We start from the raw sequence: 21,831 nt of genomic DNA, 5'->3' as shown, positions 1-21,831 counted from the left end.
CCTACGAGTCCCACAGAGCACTGTATCATCCAATGAAGATTCACTGCACTCCTACGAGTCCCATATAAAGCATATCCTCCCTGCACTCCTACGAGTCCCCCAGAGCAGCGCATCATCCAGTGCTTATCCACTTTTACCCTATAAGCACTACAAAGAGGTTCAGCTCTACTCTCCAAGCATGCAGTCTAGCAGGAAGCTGTAGGAGTTCTTGGTTTATTGTAACCGGACGCCAGTGCCATGGCTCAAGAGGTTTTGAAAAGCTGTGAATGGCTGCACACTTCAGTGAGGTCCCTTACCCAGTGAGATGATGGTGGCATGGATCTTCTCGATCACAGACTTGTATATCTTTTTTTCAAACTTTTCTAATCGCTCCCACTCTTCCTCAGAGAAATAAATTGCCACATCATGGAATTTCACACGTACCTGAAAAAAGATGCAATATGTCAGGCTTATCAGAATATACTGTTCAAAGCGGCTGCATTAGGCGTGAGGGAAATGCACTTGATTACTGAAGATGTTTCGTATGAAAGAAATCTCAGTGAGACCCTAACGTTTCCTGCAGCTCAGGTTACACTGTAATGCACACAATTATAAAATTACCACTCCTCGCTTTCCCGCCAGGACATGCAATGTGAAATTATTTATTTATTTATGGAATTTGTAGAGCACAGCTGTCGCTCATGGGCAGTATCTTGACACTACAGAGATGATGACTGGATTTGTAGTAGGGGACTGAGTAGACTATTAAGAAACAAGACAGGTTTTTGTGCCTTTTTCTGAACTTTAGTTTCTGGGGTATGGTGCTGTCTCCAAAGGGCTATTATTCCAGAGTGCGGCACCCTACAAACTTTGCCACCACATTTAGAATATTAGAGACCTGATTGATTCTGTAATAATGTGATCAGCACCCTTTCTCAATCTATTAACTTATGGTCATTCAACACTGGGAAAGCACACAGTCAAGGACCTATGTCTAAAAAAGATAGCGTATCACCCAATCCTCCACCAAACAGACCTGGTTTATCTTTGGTTCAACTTCCGGATGGCCTTGGATGCTCACATACTGAGCATGAGTTACTCCTGAAAAAACGAAGGGAGACTTACTCTGGAGGGCCAAACGCCCCCTCTATTTCTCTAACTAAAAACCACGAAGAGACACTGCATTTACCGCCCAAATGTATGCCGTATGCTTTGGTGTTAGCAAATGTGCCCCCTTTGGACAGCCATAAAAAAGAAGAAACTCAAGCCTTAATGAGGAAGACTGCCCACGGGTTGAGGACTAAATTCATCCACCAAGAGGACTCAAACTATAAGATTCTTATGGCGCGCAGAGTGGAATGGGTTGGCCCATCAAGAAAAGTTTATGAGGGTGACTGTCGTGATTAACTTTGTTAACCCCTGTCTAGTTAACCGTTTGTTGGCTGAACGAGATTATTGTACCAGGATTAAAGAAGGGATTCAAATTTACCCATTATGTCACTTCTGTGACCCACCTACATTACCTCTACGCTCGGCTGCAGCCCACTGTACACAGAGTCCAGGATTGGTCAGGCTACAAGTCCAGGCAAATGTTCACACTGCATGAGAATGACTGACTCATAGATACTGATAGGCATGGTATGGATAACCTGGCGGGGGTAACGGCTGGTTATGGCCACGACACACTCTTACCAGAGGAAGTGGCATATGTGAATACCACGGAAGAATGGGTATTAGGTTTAGGATATAAACCCGTAACACTGATCAGTTGGAACATTCCGGTCTAAAATAAAAAACCCAGATTGGCTGAGATTTATATCTACATATGATATAATTTGCTGGTCAAAGGACACTTTTTTATTGGATGGCTATTTATCTCTATCCCAACCAGCATTAACCTCTACAGTGAGAAGGGCAAGAGGAGGCCTCCTAATTCTTGTTTCATTACAATTACCAATAATGAAGGCGACCCTAATCAGGTCTCACCTTACTTTATGATTGTTCTATTATCAATTAGGGGGAGTAAGGGCATCCTGTTAATACATTTCTCTAATAATATACTGTTGTGGATGCCTAGGAATGTTGGATGTTTAGGAATGTTGACCACTGTCTGGAATCCATGTGTCATCCAGGTTCCAGATGAGGTCATTGGATCTCGGGGGAGAGAGCCTGGACAGTTGGTGAGAGTGGACGTGTTTATATTTGCTGTGGGTTGGTGGTATTGAATAAAGCTCATCTTTAAAACCAATTGCTTGAGCTTAACACTGGCGACGAGTAGTCACCACCAACCCAGGACCCACTGTTTTCCTACCTGAGGGACCTTCTGTTTACTCCTCATCGGGATCGGCCCGCCTGTGGCTCCTGTCTTGGAGATTTTTGGATTTGGGAGCCGGTGTGGTGGAGTCCTGGAGGTGCCGCAGCGGATGTCGACTGGAAGCTACACCCTGCCGTAGTGGAGTTTTGGCGTGCTGGCACATCTGCTGGTTTGCGTGGAGTTTTGGCGTGCTGGCACTTCTGCTGGTTTGCGTGGAGAGTGCAGCGCATGGTTTGTGTCCCGCGCTTGTTGGACATTTGTTTAATCGGGTCGATTTTTTCCTTTTTGGTCCCGGTTACGTTTTCCTTTTTGGTGCGCGAGCCTTTCAACGGCTCCTCTGACAGTTTCCTGCGCGCGTGATGCGCGAGGAACTGTACGCGTAGCCATAGTGACGCGTCTTCTCTTCCTGGCAACGGAAGGCGCGTCTCTTCTCCTTGGAAACAGGAGGCGCACGAGGAACATTACGCGTGACGCGTCTTCTCTCCCTGGCAACGGAAAGCTCGTGCCTTGAGAGGCATTCAGATTCGTTCTTGCACGAAGCCTTCACGACGCGTCTCTTCTAAGCTCCGCGAGGGGCATTTTGAAACACTAAACCATTAACTGTATTCGGATTACGTCCTTTACACAATTTTCACTTCCATGAGAAGTTGAAATTCGAAGATATTTGAACATTGCAATACTGACTTGTGTTTTTCAAACGTTCAGATACACTAGTATACTTACCCATATTTTGCCAGTATTTTGTTCATATCTTGCTTTTACTCACACTTATTCACCTTGTTGTGGGTATTTATTATTAATTGTGCTGTATAGAGAGCTTAGAATGGCTACTCCCATGTTGTCTCAACCGCCCCCCTTTTTATCTGATAAGGGGGACCCCATTCTTCCTTGGAAACGTTGGAAGAATCTTTTTGACTCTTACCTACTAGCTGTTGGGGGGGGAAATTCTCCCCAGCCAGAAAACAGGCTATTCTATTGCACAATTTAGGAATTGAAGGTAGAAACATTTATGATAGTCTTGAAACCTTACCTCTAGGGGGAGCTGAGGGGGAACCCAGAGATATTTATGAAATGTCAGTAGCGATGTTGGCTTCACATTTTGAATCCAAGCTCAATATTGTTTTGGAGAGGCACACATTTTTTGCAAGATCCCAAGGAAAATCTGAGAGTGTGGGAAACTTTGTTGCTGCATTACGCACATTAACACGTACTTGTGATTTTGGTGATATCACTGATTCCCTCATTCGCGACCAGTTAGTGCGCTGTACGAATAATAAGAGGGTTCAAGAGAAGTTGTTGACGAGGAATCCTGATTTGAAAGAAGCCATTGCAATTGTTGAAGGAATGGAAAGTACTAGCAATTGGATTAAAGAAATGAATAACCATGAAGAGGACATTTTGTCCAACGTACCAGCGCCTTTGGCACGAGAAGAAGTTTTAAGGGTCAGCAGTGACAACAAAGCACTTGTACCCATTCAGGAGAAAAGAAAAGAAACCAGATTTCAGCGTTGTTACCGCTGTGGCAACTCTGGACACACGGCGAACAGTTCAAATTGTTTTGCAAGGAACTCTTTATGTAGAAAATGTGGAAAAAAAGGCCACTATGCTAGGGTCTGCAATAGTGACAAATGTAACGTAGATATTATTGATGATAACACTAACAAAATGATTTTGTGTATTGATCATGAGATTAACCATGTTGAGAACGATGGTGGTGTAGTGGATGTTGGGCCAGTCGTCATGCCTGAGTGTGCTATTAGACTTGACGGCAGATTAGTTACAGTGTTAGCAGACTCAGGATCTCCGTATACCATGGTGGGGGACAAGAATTGGCGAGCAATTTTTGGGGAAGACCTCCATTCTTTAATTAAACCTGATATCAATCCGGTCGGTTATGGTGGTGTTAAGATAGAAGTAATTGGGTACAAAGTGATGGAGATCCAATTTCATGACAAAACCACTGTGGGGAAGGTTTATGTAGCAAGGCGTGAAAATAATCTACTAGGGTGGCGTCATCAGCGTGACATGGGGATTAAGTTAGACCCCAACTCTGAGTGCCAAGTTATGGTAGTGAATGTTGAGAATAACGATTGTGAGGTTCCCAAGGAATTCCCCCAGGTGTTTAGTGACAAATTAGGATGTTTGATTAATTTTGAACACAAAATTATTCTGAAGAAAGGTGCTATTCCTTCTGTGCACAAAGTGAGGAGAGTTCCTAAGTTGATGATAGAACCACTCAGAGCAGAATTGAATAAGCTTCTGTGCGCTGGTGTAATTGAAGAGATAGAATCGTCTGAGTGGTTGGCTCCCATTGTCCTACCGCCGAAAGATAATGGGAGACAGATTCGCATGTGTGTGGATCTTAGAGATCTCAACAGGCATATATGGGTTGATCGGCAACCTTTACCCAACATTTCTGAAGAGTTGTCTGGTTTGGGTGGCTCGAAGGTGTTTAGTGTATTGGATCTATCCTCAGCCTATCACCAAATTGTTTTACATCCCGATTCCAGACACCTCACGTCATTTGTGACGCCTGTGGGAGCCTACCGATTTTTAAGAATGCCCTTTGGGTTGGCTTCCGCAGCTGCCTGTTTCCAACGGATCATGAAGAAGATCTTAGGTGAGGTCTCTAAAGTATTATTTTTCCAAGACGATATCTTAGTACATGGCAGTACTGTAGAAGAACATGACAAGGTTCTTAGAGAAGTATTGAGTAAGATAGCCTGTTCAGGTCTCACTGTAAAGAGGGAGAAATGCAAGTTTAGGGTCTCTTCGGTAACATACCTGGGCCATACTATTTCCAATGAAGGAATCAAACCCAAGTTGGAGTTGGTTGATTCCATTATACGAGCACCTCAACCCAGAGACAGGGACGGAGTAAAATCCTTTTTAGGTTTAGCAGAGTATTACTCTAAATTCATTGCTAACTTTTCGAGTGTGACCCAACCCATGAGATCCCTCTTGAAGAAAGGGTGTGAATTTATTTGGTCAGATGAGTGTGCAGCGGCTTTCACTTTTGTGAAGGATTGTATTGGGAAGATGCCCACTTTAGGTCATTTTGATACACATGCCAAGACCTTCTTGTACACAGATGCCAGTATCAGGGGGCTGGGAGCGGTTTTGATCCAAAGAGTTAACCAAGAGGATAAGGTGATTGCCTTTGCGTCCCGATCTCTCAAAGGGGCTGAACAACAGTATTCTGTTATTGAAAGAGAGGCACTCGCTTGCATGTGGGCAGTTAAGCATTTCAGATTTTACTTGTGGGGTTTGCCTTTTATTGTGAGAACGGATCACAGGCCCCTTGTCCAAATATTTTCTTCCAAGAAAGGGGAAGAATTTACACCAAGGATAAAAAGATGGGTTGAAGGATTAATGGAATATAACTTTGCTGTTGAATATGTGCCTGGGCCCAAGAATTTGGTCGCAGATTTCTTGTCTCGAACGTCGATTGATGGTGACGATGAGTCTGAAGAGGAGGGAGAGGTTAACTGGGTGAGGGAGATGGCTGTTAGTGAAGATGAATGGAAAGCTGCAACCACTCAGGATTTTGACAGACATGACCTTATAGAGTTCGTTGTGGGAGGATGGCCTGAGTATCAAAACATTTCAGATTCTTTAAAGGGGTACTGGAATGTGAGAGATGAACTGTCTTTGAGTGGAGGTGAATTATTCCGTGGAACTAAGTCCATACCTCCTGTTAGTCTGAGGGGAAAGATTGTCAATTTGGCTCATGAAGGCCATTTAGGCAGGAATTTGACTAAATCAAGGTTAAGAACAGTATACTCATCATCATCATCATTATTAGCTTTATTTTCGGTAAATATAAATACCATAAAAGCACATCAAAAAAGAAAGGAACGGCAAGCTACATGATAAACAATTTAAGTCATAAAAGATTGAAAAGGAGAGAAAAAAGAAAAGAGAAATATTTACACATAAGCAGTTCCCTCATGGAAAATCGCACCTTATAGTTATGTAAAAACACATTATAGGTAAAAGAATAAGATACAAGCCTGGCAAACCATATCAGATAAAAAGGACATTTCTATTTAAAAAATATCTAAGAAAAATAAAAACAGCAGGTAGGGAATGCATCTAAACCAATAAAAGTGATATGTGCATACAATGATAAATCCATCAATTGTTGTTTACCACATTCATTGTTAAATTTCCCTCTGCTTTTTTAAGCGTGTTCAGTCTGATACGCCAGATTGAGTCTAAATATTTTGACAAACAACAAACCACTAAAACCGATGAATCAGATTTAAAAATTCTCAAAGCTAGCAAGCAGTTTTTAAAACCCTTACTTCTGCACAGAGGAATAATCCAACGGGCTCTTTGTTTGGAGTATGCGGGGAATTGGAAGAGAATATGAGTTACTGATTCTTCTCTGGCACAGCCCATCGGACACATCTTAGAAGAACAACTAAAATTAGACCATTTATAAGTGAGGGAACGCAAAGGAAGAGAGCCCACCCTGAATCTAATGTATAATGAACGAGCAAACGGAGAAGATACTATATCCATATATTGTGCAAATTCATAATGGCATTTAAAATATAAAAAGTTTCCCGTCATGGATGATGACGAGACAGCGGACAATTGGGAAAGTTGAACGTGGAGCCAGAAAGCATCCTTTAGTGTCTGGGTTGCGTTCTTAGGGATAGATAATGGTTCCTTCCAATAGGACCCCAAACCAAGAAGCGAGAGGGTCCTTTCTACATATGCACACCACTTGATTTTGGAGCTAGTGTTGTTGGCCATCAAGTTAGCTAGCGCACATCTATAATGGACAAGAGAATCTGATGACCATAAGCGAATCCAGTACAACAGGGGCTTGAGTGCAACGATCTGGCTGATAGAAGGGAGATTTAGGTCCATGCGTATTGGGAGCAGTGGGGTACTGGAAGGAACTCTTAGCAATGACCTTAAGAAAGAGTTCTCCACTTTTATCAAATCATCCAGGCAACAGTGGCCCCACAGTTCAGCTCCATAGATTGCTCCCCCTCTTGCTTGTAGTTTATAAATTTCTACTGCGGGCGTCATGGCAAAGCTAGGAGATCTAGCTACAAATCTTGCAATGCCACTCGCTCGCTGTTGCAATCGTAAAGTTGCCTTCTGGATGTGGCGCTGCCACTTGTGCGAGTCTTCTAGTTTCAGGCCTAAATAATCAAAATCGCTGACTCTTTCCAGCGCGGCACCCTCTAAATAGATAGGTCGTCTCATTCTGCCTTTCCTATCGCCAAACACCATGCACTTGGTTTTTAATCGGTTGATTTCGAGCCCATAATCATTGCAATAGTCAATGAATCTTGAAAGCAGGGTTGAAAGGCCTGTGGCTGTTTGAGAAACCAGCAGGGTGTCATCGGCAAAAAGAAGGCAGGGGATCTTCTGCCCTCCTATTTTAGGCGAGTCGTTAGAGCACTCCATAAGATAAGGGATGCATGCGTTTATGAAGAGAAGGAATAAGGTAGGGGCAAGAACACAACCTTGTCTTACACCTCGGGCAGTAAGGAATTTTTCTGTTAATTCACCTTGTGGGCCCCATCTAATTCTACCATAGTTGCCAGTGTAAAGATCCCTGATAATATTTAAAATAGAGCACGGGACTCCTATTTTAGACAGAACTTCCCACAGTTTGTGCCGGGGTACTAGATCAAAGGCCGATTTTAGATCTACAAATGCTACATATAGGTGGCCTAAGTCAACATCGACAACTTTCCATTTAATAGAAGTAAAACGAAATATCTGATCTAATGTGCTAATTTTTTCTCTGAAGCCCGCTTGTAGATGATTTAAGATTTGATTTTCAACTAGCCACTTGTTCAGCCTGCTCAACAACTGATAACAGAAAATTTTTTGAAGGTTGTCGAGGAGGCTGATGGGTCTATAATTACCCGGGTTGTTCCTCTCTCCTTTCTTATGGATGGGCACTATAATCGCCTCTTTCCATGAGTCAGGATAAATTCTGCTAGTCAAGATGGCATTAGAAAGTCTGTTAATATATGGGCCCCAGGTGTTCTGGTCCACTTTAAACATATCAGAGGGGATCCCGTCCATCCCAGGGGCTTTTGCTGCTTTCTGAGCTGCAATGGCCGACACAGTTTCGTTCAGTGTAAAAGGGGGCAAGAAAGCCATAGACTCGTCAAAAGTTGTTGGCTCCTCCGAAATTATGTCAGAAATATGACTTGCCAACAATGGTCCATACAATTCCTTAAAGTAGGAGAGCCAGATGTCAGGAGAAATATAAGACTCCAGGTGAGATGCGCGGTTCTGATCACCACAGGAAACTAGGAGCCAGAACCGTTTTGAATCATGGACGGTAGCTGCCTCAAGTAAATTGCTCCATAGCCCCTCTTCGTACTCGGATTTACTTTTGTTGCAAGTGGAAGCATAATGACGTCTAGCAATGATGATGCCTGATCTGTCCTTGGTCTTTAGCGCGATGGCCAAAGTATTTTTGGCCTCCCTACACCTCTTGTTGAACCATTTAGTATGTGGTCGAATACAGGAAATAGTCAGTGGCCTTGGACGTTTAGTAAACAGCTCTTTCAAAGTAGAAAAAAGGTCCAAATGAAGAGGCAATATTTCTAATGGAGCCAGAATAAGGTTGGTATCAAATAACTGGTGAGAAGAGGTTAGGGCACGCAATTTTCCTTGAAGCTTGTTTGATTGCACAAAGGAGTCCCACCTGACTGTACGCCTATTACTGGACAGCTCCATAGCAGTAGAGGAGACAGGGGGAAGTGCGACCCCTACTAGGAGAGAACTCTTGTATGTGATCTGGAGGGGAGCATGATCACTAGTATGGGGAAGACCCACCTCTAAGTCTAGAATATGGTGCCATAGTCTTAAGTCAAAGAGGATATAATCCAATTTGTTACTATATGAGCCCCTGAAGAAGGTTGGTCTGGCCGGAATGTCCGCTGGAAAGCGGCCATTACCCAAACGAAGGCCATGGGATATCATGAGGTCCACTATCTGTGAGGCCCTAACGCTTGGTTTATATGAATTTTGCTGGGTAGAATGAAAAGTCACAGGAGGAGGGATATTCCATACACTATCTTCAGACTGCATGACCTCTATGTGATCTGCATTAAGTTCAAGTAGAACGTTAAAGTCACCAGCTATTATGATATGATATTTGAGGCGAAGGTCTGAGATTAAGATATTCAGTAGCTCGACAATGGGAGATCGGTGATTTGAGGGTCCCGGTCTGCTATAAATATTTAGACAAAGGACAGGAGTGCCTGAGGCTGGGTAGATAGCAACGGCCAAAATATCATGGGAATCCACATATATCTCCTTTGTACCACTCCCCTCTATAGATTTTACCCATGTGATTAAGCCCCCTGCCGCCCTGCGAGCTAAAGATGGCTTAGCAGGCTTGAAAAAGGAACTATACCCTTGTTTGTATGTACAATGCGTTGCCCATGTTTCCTGGAACATGCAGACGTTAAAATTTCCAACGAGTGCCCCCCACTCAGTGTCAACAAGTTTGCTGTTAATGCCAGCCACATTCCAGGATAAAAGTTTTGCTGTGTGCTGGACACAAGAAATGTTTGAGTTCGTGGTAGTATCAACTTGGACGTAACTGGCAACGGGGTTCGCCTTGAATAAACTTGTGGTATTATTAATAGTTCCAGGTTGTGAGTCCGATAAAAGAAGAGAGGCTGGGCAGGGTGAATTAGATGGAAAGTTCATGGCTGCTGTGGCTGTGCAAAGATTGGTGAAACATAGTCAGTCAATATCCGAGGTAGCCCCAGGATCATGGGTTAGTTGGGCCCTTGAAGAAGGGCCAAAACAGAACTTAGGGGCCAAATCAGGGAGTGGATCTCTCTGGACCTGATGGCCTGTTGGTCTTATGTCTTGAGTAGTTGTAAAATGGTTCGGGGCCAAATTGGCTGATCTAGTGGAAGGATTCGCACGCATATAGCTAGCAATAGGACAGCTAGCTGAAAGAGTAATTGCTGAGGACTTCCTGCGTATAGACCGTGCTTCCATTTCCATGAGGCCTGCTGCCAAATGTGGGCTTTTAAGACTAAGGGCCTGATTCTAACTTTGGAGGACGGTGTTAAACCGTCCCAAAAGTGGCGGATATACCACCGACCGTATTACGAGTCCATTATATCCTATGGAACTCGTAATACGGTAGGTGGTATATCCGCCACTTTTGGGACGGTTTAACACCGTCCTCCAAAGTTAGAATCAGGCCCTAAGTGTTATAAAGTCACTAGGACCAGAGAGACCAGGGGAACCATTAGATCGCTCGACAGAAACAATGTCATCATGGATGATTGAGCCACAACCCCTGGTATGTCTCACCCAGTGCAAGACCTTGTTTGTTAGTGAGGCTTTGTCTTCTCTCACGTTTGGGGGCAAAGGTGGAACATTGCACATGTATATGTAGTTGTTGCTAATTAATTTATGATTGTGGTATAAAGCTTTGGTAGTATCCCATTTGAAGTGAACATTAGGAAGGAGAGGGGTAGTTCTTCCAAAAGAGGACGTAAGCTGTTTTGCAGGACACTGATCGTCTATGGGACCTGCAGCACAAGCTAGTGGCAGAAGAGGCCCCTTTGGAAAAACGCCTTTTGCAGGTGGATGCTTGGTAGGCAAAAGGTTTGAGTTAGGCTCGCTAATAGGGGAAGGATATTTGCTTTTAAGAAGGGTGGTGATCTCAAGCAATAATGCTCTCAACTCGCTAACTTCAGTCTTAAGGCTACACACCAATGTGAACAAATCATTTTGTGGAGGAGGACTCACTATACATGGCAGAGCTGAGACGGCTGGTTGCTGATTGTCTGAGTCAATGGATGCCAGCGGAGAAAAACGATTAGAGCATAAAATTGAAGGGTGAGGTGTGCAAGCTCTAAGAGCATCTACATCGGAATAGGGTGTAGGGAGGGCAATAGGATCTTGGCAAGGCAACGACTGTTGGAGTGGTTGGTGAGATGAGGCGACAGAATGAGGGTTAACAGCAGTATGTGAACTAGATGTTAGAAATGGAATAAGCGTGCCAGATTTTGAGCCCTTTCGACTAGGCTTCTCCTTGTTGTTTAGAATCTGTTCTACCTCTTCTATTAAATCATCTATTTCCTTGGCAACATGGCTAGTGTGGGGTAACATAGTCTTGTTGATTTTGAGTATTTTGGATTTGCCAGAGCCTAAAGTCGGGCTGTCTTTGGCCTTACGCTTCCCCATTGGCGAATGGTACTATGTCACAATGTAGAGGAGAGATTGGAGTACTTCCCTATGCAGGAGGGACAGTTGCCGTGCCTTAGGACCAAGAGAGGTGGCCCAGCCCGGCCTCCTTCGGCCTCGGACGGGCACGGACGGGCCCGCCCTTGGCCCGGGCTTCGCCCGGGCACGCCCGCGCGCGTCCCGCGAGCGGGAGCGCAAAGGAAGAATTTAAAGGGCTCCTGCCCGATTACAGCTTCCTGCGGCAACCACCACCAGCAACACAGCGCGTCCCGCGAGGCGGGAGCGCTTTGAAGTTTTTAAAGGGCTCCTGCCCGATTACAGCTTCCTGCGGCAACCACCACCAGCAACACAGCGCGTCCCGCGAGGCGGGAGCGCTTTGAAGTTTTTAAAGGGCTCCTGCCCGATTACAGCTTCCTGCGGCAACCACCACCAGCAACACAGCGCGTCCCGCGAGGCGGGAGCGCAAAGGAAGAATTTAAAGGGCTCCTGCCCGATTACAGCTTCCTGCGGCAACCACCACCAGCAACACAGCGCGTCCCGCGAGGCGGGAGCGCTTTGAAGTTTTTAAAGGGCTCCTGCCCGATTACAGCTTCCTGCGGCAACCACCACCAGCAACACAGCGCGTCCCCAAGAACAGTATACTGGTGGCCAGGTTTAGACCGGGATGTTGAAGCGGTGGTTAAAGATTGTGTGACCTGTGCACGGAATGACAAAAGCAAAATTGTGGTTAAAGCTCCACTTTCCCCAGTTGCTGTTTCAGAGAAACCATGGGTGAAGTTAGGACTTGACTTTATGGGTCCATTTCATCTCCTACCTGCTAATGAACGTTATGTCATGCTCTTAGTGGATTATACCTCCAAGTGGGTGGTGACTAAGTGTGTGAATTTTGTAGACACCAGAACTGTGATTGAGTTCTTAAGGGAAGAATTTTCCCGGGAAGGTGCACCTAGTCACTTAATCACAGATAACGGTGTACAGCTAACTTCTCAGGAAATGAAGTGTTTTTTGGATTCCCTAGCTGTTGTGCATTTGAGAACGGCCTTATATTCTCCTCAAGCAAATGGTCTTGCTGAGCGCATGAACAGATTGGTAAAATCCTGTGTCCAGGAAGCAATTGAAACTAGAGTTTCTCTGGCGGATCTTCTGAGGGACCAGTGGTGGGCATATCGTAATACCCCTAATAGTATCTCTGGCATCGCCCCTTTTGAGTACATGAGGGGAAGGTCGGGTGTACCAAAATGTCCCCTGCTTGGTTTAGAAATAAGTTTAGTCAAGGAGATTTTGACCAAGAGAAACTTAGTAAGGCATCTGATCGTAGGCAAAATTACCAGTCTAAGTACAAATTGCGATATGATCGTAAATATAGTGTTTCTGATGTTAAATGGAAGGTTGGTGACATGGTGTTGCTGAAGGATCCTGGTTTCAGAACCAAGGGTAAGTCAAGTTTCAAAGGACCTTTCTGCATCAGGGAAGTTAGGAAGAATGTGGTTGTCCTTGGTAATGGAGATGTGTGGAGCATGTCAAGATTAGTGAAATGGAATAACCGGTTGGCAGATTCCACAGACCCTGAGGGAGATCATCTTTTAAGTAGGTCTAAGGCAACACCATGCATCAAAGCTCCTTCCAGAATTCGTTCCAAACCAGCGTGGTTGAAAGATTATGTAACCTGCTAATTTGTATCTTTTATTATACTCCTCTGTGTATTGTAGGTATTTCTGAGTTTCTTCACACTGTTTTGTTATGTGTATTTTATCTTTCTTTATTAATTATCTTTGATGTATGTAAAGGGGATGTGTTGTGGATGCCTAGGAATGTTGGATGTTTAGGAATGTTGACCACTGTCTGGAATCCATGTGTCATCCAGGTTCCAGATGAGGTCATTGGATCTCGGGGGAGAGAGCCTGGACAGTTGGTGAGAGTGGACGTGTTTATATTTGCTGTGGGTTGGTGGTATTGAATAAAGCTCATCTTTAAAACCAATTGCTTGAGCTTAACATATACCTTGTGGTCTCTTGAAGGGAAACCTTGAGGATGCAATAGACTTTATTGATTCATCTATGCAACTACAGGATGAAGAGCTAGTTATCCTATGGGTAGGTGATTTCAATACTCCCTTATGCTGTCAGGAAGCCTCTCTCTTCACCTCTGCAGTGTTCCAACAAGGGCAGAGACTCGTTGACTCATTTTATCCATTCACATGAAGGTGAAGCGTTAGATTCCATTCTATGTAAGTTTGGCCTGGTATATGCTCGGGGGAAAGCGTCTATAAATACTCAAAAAATCCCTACATTTACAGGGAACTCGAAAGGGAGCATTATTGATTTTATTCTTATTGGCTCTTCAGATTTTTATTTAATTTCTGATTTTAGGATTATACCCCACTGTGCTAGTGATCATAATCCCTTATGTATTGATCTAGCGTATAATATTAAACAGGACTTAGAAGACCAAGGAAGCAAGAAAAAACATCATTTTCAAAACAAATTCTGGTGTTCGTTTGAAATAGGCAAAAATAAACCCAATCGCTTTTAATCAGGAAATTATAAAATCAAAGTTAGACTCTATTAATATTTGTCAGTCACTGCAGTCAACTCATGATCATATAGTCCAAGAATATGAACATTTAAGTAATGCCCTTTCTGACGCACTGGTTATGGACAGGCCTTCTCCAGGCCCAGTGGTGCATCAATGGTTTAACTCTGCGTGTACAGCTGCTCATAAAAACTTTAAAAAAGTCCTTAGAAATATTCCTTTCTCCCGCGATTTAGTTAAAAAGGCAAGGGGTCAGTATAAGGCAACGTTGGAAGAGAGGAAACTGGAAACTAGGACTAAGTCATGGGAAGAGCTCCTGGTAGCTTCTGAACTGAAGGACACTTCAAAATTCTAGAAGATGGTGAATCACCCGTACTTCTCAGATTGTAACACTAAGGCTGATGATTGCTTAATCCCAGAAGCTGTTTGGATGAAACACTTTACGAGAGTATTTCATCCAGAAAATGATTTTCCGTTTGAGGAGGATGGAAGTAATATGCAGACCTCCGCAGATCCTAATTCCAATACCTTAGATATTTCCATTGATCTCATGAGGTCATTACAGCAATTCATCGCTCGAGGGCAGGAAAGGCTCCTGGTCCCGATGGAGTCCCTGTAGACATTTTTTAATTTATGCCTAATTTTTGGGGCCCACTCGTTACAAACGTGTTAAGAAGTGTTGTAAAGCGTAATATCCCTTCCTCATAGAAGTTGGCCATTATCATTCCCATATTTAAAAAGGGTAATAGACACGACCCTCCGTGATATCAACCAATTTCTCTTATTCATTCCATGGCCAAGATTTTGGGGAGTGTGATTTTATCACGGTTGGAGGTTTGGGTTACAGAGGCACTGATTTTATCTACAATTCAATACGGCTTTAGATGCGGCCTAGGCACGGTGGAACAAGCACTAAATTTGCATTTTATTCTTTGCAAATATGTAATTGCCAAAAAAGAAGCTATTCATGTGGCATTTATCGATTTATCAAGCGCTTTTGACCTGGTAAACAGAGGGAAACTCTGGCAAATTAAGGAAACTCTGGGGTTTGATATGAACCTGTTGGAGCTAATAAAGCATCTACATATGGATCGAAAGGTTTCAGTTCAATTTGGCCCACACGGTGAGAGAACCTCCCATATTCCTTCAAGCCGAGGAGTTAGACAGGGCTGTATCTTAGCCCCTTTTCATTTCTGATTTATATAAATGGGCTTTATGATTTCTTAATAAAATATGGGAAGGATTTCCCAAAGATGGGCCAGAGATTGCTTCCAGTCCTATTATATGCAGACGATGCTGTACTAATCGCCCGCGCAGCTAATGGCCTTCAAGGTTTGCTGGATCTTTTTTTAACTTTCATGCAGGACCTTGATTTACAAAGTAAATTACTCAAAGACGTATGCAATGACATGTGGCCCCCAAAATAGTAAGTCTAAGCAATTCACTATGGGAGGAAATATTATTAATAAGGTGAATGACTTTTGTTGTTTAGGTATGCATGTGAGTTCCTCTATGTTGTGAAACTCCCATTATATTGTAATGCTCTACAATTCTAAGTGTGTTTCAGCAGCTTTACATGGGGCGGGCGTTTGGGGCAATGCTAAAGTAGATACGCTTCAGCGCGTTGAGAGTGAATTCGCCCGTAGATTACTGATGGAGCGTAGCAAACATCATTTGCCATAAGGAATTGGGTTTACGATTTATGGAGGATATGATTTCTGTTGCCCAACTTTTGTTGTGGATTAGATGCTGGAGAAATCCTGCGGCTAGCCTTGTGCAAGACTGTATTACTGATCGCTTACACCTGGCTAAATCAAATAGAATTCCTTGGCTCTCATACTTGCAATCATCTTTACAACATCTGGGGCTTGGGAACATGTTTGCAGATCCAGTCTCTACCTACAAATGCAAAGGAGCTGCTGAAACAACAGCATACTGATTATATCTCAAACATAAGATTCCATAGTGCCCTGAAACTGAAGACTTTTGAACCTTATGTCCAGATTGCACTAATATGTTCTTTTTTAATCTTACTTAGATTACATTTAATTCACTATAAATCGGCCTTCCTAAACAATGTATTTGGCAAAAAGATCTGCCACCTTGCCACAGTGATGCTAGATCCAAGCAGAGCACTTGTCACTTTCTTGTATTCTGTACCCTTTATGCTAATCTTGGGTATGCTTTGACACTGCCCCTTTTCCGTGAATCAAAGCTCACACGTTACAAGGACGCCATGATTGATGTTCAAAAGCTGTCAGAAAATCCTGTATTAAACGTTATTAGATCTGCTATCGCTACTAGGAAACAATATTAATTTGTTGATATTGCTCTACAATAGTTTAATATGGAATTAGATATCTTTTGAAATGCATTCGCGATTTTGTAGTAAGTGAGGCTCTGTTATTCTATCTTGGATATTTTTAACAATTTTAAATAATATCACACTGCTTTTACAATTTTAGACAAAGTTCTGTATTAGCAGGCTGTTATGAACTCGTATAAATTTGAAGGGTAGTAAATGTATTATTCTATTTCAAAATATTTTTTATCTGCTATCATTATCAGAAACAGATATGTTTAGGCCTATTTGATAGTTTAACCTAGCCCTGGTTTTTGGGTTATCCTGTAGAATTGTTCCCCGAATTATATTTTGCACCTTCCTTAATGTTTTTTAAGTTTTATGAATTTCCTTGTACTTATATGGCATCTGCCGAATAAAGACTTTTGACTGACTGACTGAATATTAGGTGGGTGGGGAGAGTGGGAGAACACAAAGTTTGCTTTCTTGCCTGATCTGAAGTTTACGATCAGGACATTTTCTTTCAGGTTTCCGTGAGGAACACAGGCGCTGGCTCATGACAGATTTTGCACAACGTAAAGGAAGTTTTAAAGAGAATATTTTTCTGTTCATGAAATCAGTGGAGTTGGCAGAGCTGATTAGAGACAGAGTTACATTTTGGATGTTGAAATTGGTTCGGACTGGAGCATTCTGTATTTTTTAAGGTTAGGTGACATACTTTTTTCAGGTAGCAGAACAAAGGCAGAGTCAGGGCCGGCTTTTGGGCGGTGCGAGCAGTGCACCCGCACCGGGCACTGACCTCAGGGGGGCGCTGTGTTTAGCAATAACTTCAGAAACCTGCGAATCTAAAGTACCTGCTGAAAAGTTCCATGTGAGTTTAGCCATCAAGAAACATAAAAATGTCAAGATACCTCTGGTGATTAATGTTCCTGCTGGAGAGAGAGCGATGGGAGTTTTGCCCAGTGGCAGCTTTGACTCAACATAAAGTAGCGTAGAGGGTTAATGTGCCTGCTGCAAAGAACAGATCTATGGGGCATATTTAAGAAACGTAGCGCTGCGCCCTTTAGCACCCACGCTAATGCCACCATGTGTGCATCATGTTTAAAATATGGCGCATCATGGCAGTAGTTAGGAGACTAGCGTGAGAATTTTTTACGCTAGTCGGGCACTTTGCAGGATTGGCATCAAACATGTTGACGCTAATCTTGCAAAGCACCCAGAGGGCCATTGTACCCAATGGAAGCCTCCTTTTAATGCCTGCTCTAAGCAGGCGTTAAAAGTGCTGGAAAAAAATGACGCAAAGAAATCTAACAGATTTCTTTGTGTCTTTTTTTTGGCCCCTCTAATAGGGGGATGCCCCTTTGCATACATTATGAATGGTGCAGGCATAATGTCGCACAAAGAGTTACAAAGTGGTGAAATGCATGCATCGCGCCTCTTTGTAAATATGGCGCAGTGTTTTTTGCCTTCTAACGCCACATTAGTGTAAATAAAATGACACTAATGTGACGTTGGAATGGCACTAGGGGGCTCTTAAATATGCCCCTGTGGCTGTGCTTAATTTGTGCTTGCTGTTTCTGGTGCAGAGCACCGGAACTTATTTTTGAGGGCCGGCGCTTATTTTTCTGCCTCAAGCATTTACTGTGAGAAAAAGACACATATGGGAAAGACGGAGGAAGAAAAAAACAAAAAAGCGTCACAACGGGAAAAAGCAGAAATCCACAAGACTGAGCTGAAGGGGCAGGGAGTGCCTGTAAATGGATTGAAGTGGCCCGAGATGGCTTCAGGATTACGCTGCCTCTGTATTCTGTGTTCACACATTTAACTGCAACAGCCGCATGTTTAAGAGGAGGGCTTTGGGCACCGGCACGTTGTTATTTACAAATTAAGCACTGCCCTGTGAGGCATATTTGAAAAAAGTGGTGCTGCACACAGTGCTGTGCCACTTTTCTTCTGCCCTTTAGCACCGACGCTAAAGCCACCATGTGTGCGTCATATTTAAAATACGGCACACCATGGCAGTAGTTAGGGGACTAGCGTCAGAATATTTCATGTTAGTCCGGGGCTTTGCAGGATTAGTACAAAAAAACTACACTAATGAGGCGTTAGAATGAGACTAGGGGCTCTTAAATATGTTTGAAAAAAGTGGCCCTGCACACAGTTGACGACCCTAATCCTACGCGTGAAGAACAGGAGAGGCATAATGTGCCTCACTGCTCTGGTCAGAGCAGGATTCGGTGACATTTATTGTTTGTTATTCAAGATTCAGAGCAGAGTCAAGGATCACTCCTAGATCTAAAACACCTGGTGAATCATGTGGTAAAAGGGTGAATTGTACATTCATGACCACCCAGATCTGCTTGTTTGCAGAGATGCAGTTGGGCATATGAAAGCATGCCTTAAGGCCGGTGCGAGCCTCAAGGCAGGTGCGAGCCTCAAGGCCTGGGCGAGCCTCAAGGCCGGGGCGAGTCTCAAAGCCAGTGCGAGCCTCAAAGCCAGTGCGAGCCCCAAGGTCAGTGCCCCAGGGCCAGTGCGAGCCCCAAGGCCATTGAGCCAGTACCTGGAGCTATGAAAACAAAATCCCTCCCTGGCTCCTTCAGTGTTGTTGACAATAGTGGTCAGGCAACCACTTTCTATACAGGAAAGGAAAACATATATTCTTCAGGATTAATAAGAAATGGATCACTGTATGCCTCCGCAAGCTCTCTCCACTGCCTTCTGCATCTTCTCTCATGACACAGGGTGCAAAAAAAGCACTGAACAACTGGAGTCTTGTTCCTGAAGTAAAACCAGCTACAACTGCTGTGTTTAGAAGAGGCCAATTTTACTGAATTCAAAGATCACTATACGCCCTGTCTTTGGCTGGTGCATAAAGATATTCATGATCCCCAGGCCAGGTACAGGTTAAGAAGGAAGTTACAGAGATCCCTATGTGACCACAGGTCCATTTGATATACTCTTCCACCGACACGTCAGGCAGTCACACACTACGTAGCAGGAAGCAGGAAAAGGATCGTCAGACACCAAGAAGAAGGAAGGGGTGTTCATCTGTGTGGAAGGAATCTGTTCACAACGTTTCCACCTCCCAACTCCTTCAAACCTGGCTTGCACCACTAGAGTAGCCGGCAGCGGCGCATGAGGAAGTTAATGAGGGAAAGTGGGGGAGGCGCACGGTGCATCACGCCAGGTAATGCTGGGACTAACAGTACCAGATAACTACAGGCACATATTCTTCAATAGAACACAGAGAGAGAAAGAGGGAAAAGCTCTACACCACACGTTCCCCCAAGAAGAATCAATAATCGCAAATGGTGTGGTGGAGTAGAACTCAAAGTAAGACGAGTTGTCTACTTTTGAGAGGTAAGACCAATTATCAAGTCCAGAGGTCGTTTAGAGAACGCAGCACTAATCCGGCAAACTGGGTGTTCCTTAATGGAAGAGGTGGTCTCACACACTCATAGTGTCATGCTTCACCCTTGACCACCTCTCCCCACCCTGGTAGGTCAGTGCCGCCAGGGTGGACTGAACCTCCTGGAAAGACCTACACCAGAGGGAGTTCCTATATAAAAAGTTACTGGACAAAGTCAGGGATCCAGATCAAGTTAAAAATACCTCTTGGACTACTGGCACGATTCACCTTTACAAGAGGTGTCTGTGGGTATGATTAACAACACACTAGGAGAGTAAGAAGAGCCTAATTACCCTGATTGTCTATTCAAGCCAACACGTTTCTGCCCTCTCCATGAGCTTAAATCAGTCTGGGGCATTCGTCAGGGCCGGGGATCCCTAATACCTGAACCAAAGGTGTGTTACCAAAGGAAAGGGAAGACCACTCAGGACCTGCCTGAGTGGGGATCAAACTGTAGGTACCTAAACACAAGGAAGGGGGAACAAAGAGCACGTCATAAGTCCCATCATCCCATGGGATAACAAGACAAACAATAGGTTGTCAGATAAGGTCCGAAAATACACACATGAACATGCAAGAGTGATAAGCACTGCAAACTTGTGTCTCACAGGTGCGAGAGAAAGCTAATGTTCTCTATGAAATCGTATCGATTGATATCTCCACATATCATAATAATAAGCCCTCAATGTAAATCTATTTAATATCTTCTTCCTTGCTTACTATCGGATTAACCAACCCCTTACCCTCTATTCGGGGGGTAACAAGCTTCCGGTCTGGAGCACAGGCGAAGTCCTTTGTAGTCACACACTGGGCAGAGAATAATTATACCAGGCATCCGGTTCATATCAATATAGATTTCTAGTGAGTTTCTTGTCACCAAAAACAGGAAAAGAACAATAAAAGTGGGTCCACGTCGGGCCACTAGTTACAGAATGATCTGCCGTCACAACGGAAAAGGCCACCTTAAGGGTCGCTCCCAAGCCTCATTTAAGAATATTCTGTGAGGCCATCAGGATGGGTAGCCTCACTAAGGGCTGCTCACAGGCCTCACATACAAAAAGAGAGAGAAGGCCTCAGATCTATGTCAGGCCTCCCTCATACGTCTAGCACGAGACAATACATTATTACAGAGCCGCTCCATAGAGTTTAAAGAGGGTATCAAAGGAATGGTGTAATTTTGCTCACTGAAAAGGCACAATTAAATCAGCTGTAACCCTTATAGCACTTAGAAAGGGGCTTGCAGTCTGCCCTATTATGAAATCCTACAAACCAAACGCAAATTGTCACGAGTACTCCCCTGCGATGCTCCTTATAGCGCCATCTGTGCGCTTAACATGAAACGATACAGTGTTCCTAACCACGCCGAATCAACTGAAAGGGAGTCAAGAAAGTGATGTTGCTTGGTAAAATCGAGGAACATAATGTAATCAACTGGAGTTCGTAGTGAACCCAGAGGAAGCTCGCAACTGCCATGTTGCGAGCACATACACATCACACTCATACTGGCGTAGGTACTCACGTCTTCAAAAGATCCATCGCAGCCGCTTGTTCACTGGTACAACTGCAGGACAGCGTATTTCAAGGCCCCCCAGGAAAGCAGGAGAATGACGTTTGGGCCGTGTGTCCACTCACCTGGAGGCGCATCATACTCGGCGAGGCCACACCAGATCACTCACTATTCAGAACGTGTTAACCGACACCATCAGAAGAAAGGATGACCCTAGCTCTGGAATCACATGAACAGATGGATAAAGGGGCTGCCAGGCATCAGGTCAGAAGATGCCAAAGGACAGCCTGACAAGACCAAAACTATCTTGGGCTACAGATATTAACTACTCTGGCTTCAGATTAACAGCTTACAAAATATGTCCCAAGATCTTTTCATGCTGTCCTGATCCTCTTCAGCCCTGGTGCCGGAGTCTGCCAATGGAGTTGATCTTATTTCCTGTTATTAAATCATGGATTTTATCTGGAAACCTGTTCTAGTAAGGTCTGAGCTCCTTTGCTTTGTAGCCAGCTTTGTGCTGCATATGTTTCCACACAAAACAGGCTGAGGCCCTGTGTGACCAAGAGGCCACAGAACGCAGAGAA

General features: G+C 43.9%; 1 protein-coding gene across 1 annotated transcript in view; it reads right to left on the bottom strand.

Moving 5' to 3' along the window:
* The window catches only part of LOC138295308 (uncharacterized), a 124,723-nt gene that overhangs the window by 78,898 nt on the left and 23,994 nt on the right, over positions 1 to 21,831 (bottom strand). Inside the window, exon 3 of the mRNA XM_069233522.1 lies at positions 297 to 423. Within this exon, the coding sequence (XP_069089623.1) occupies positions 297 to 423 (127 nt within the window). The remainder of the gene's footprint in view (positions 1 to 296; positions 424 to 21,831) is intronic.

Source organism: Pleurodeles waltl, chromosome 5 (assembly GCF_031143425.1).
Source record: "Pleurodeles waltl isolate 20211129_DDA chromosome 5, aPleWal1.hap1.20221129, whole genome shotgun sequence".
Taxonomy (NCBI): Eukaryota; Metazoa; Chordata; class Amphibia; order Caudata; family Salamandridae; genus Pleurodeles; species Pleurodeles waltl.
This window is presented reverse-complemented; position numbering and strand designations above follow the sequence as displayed.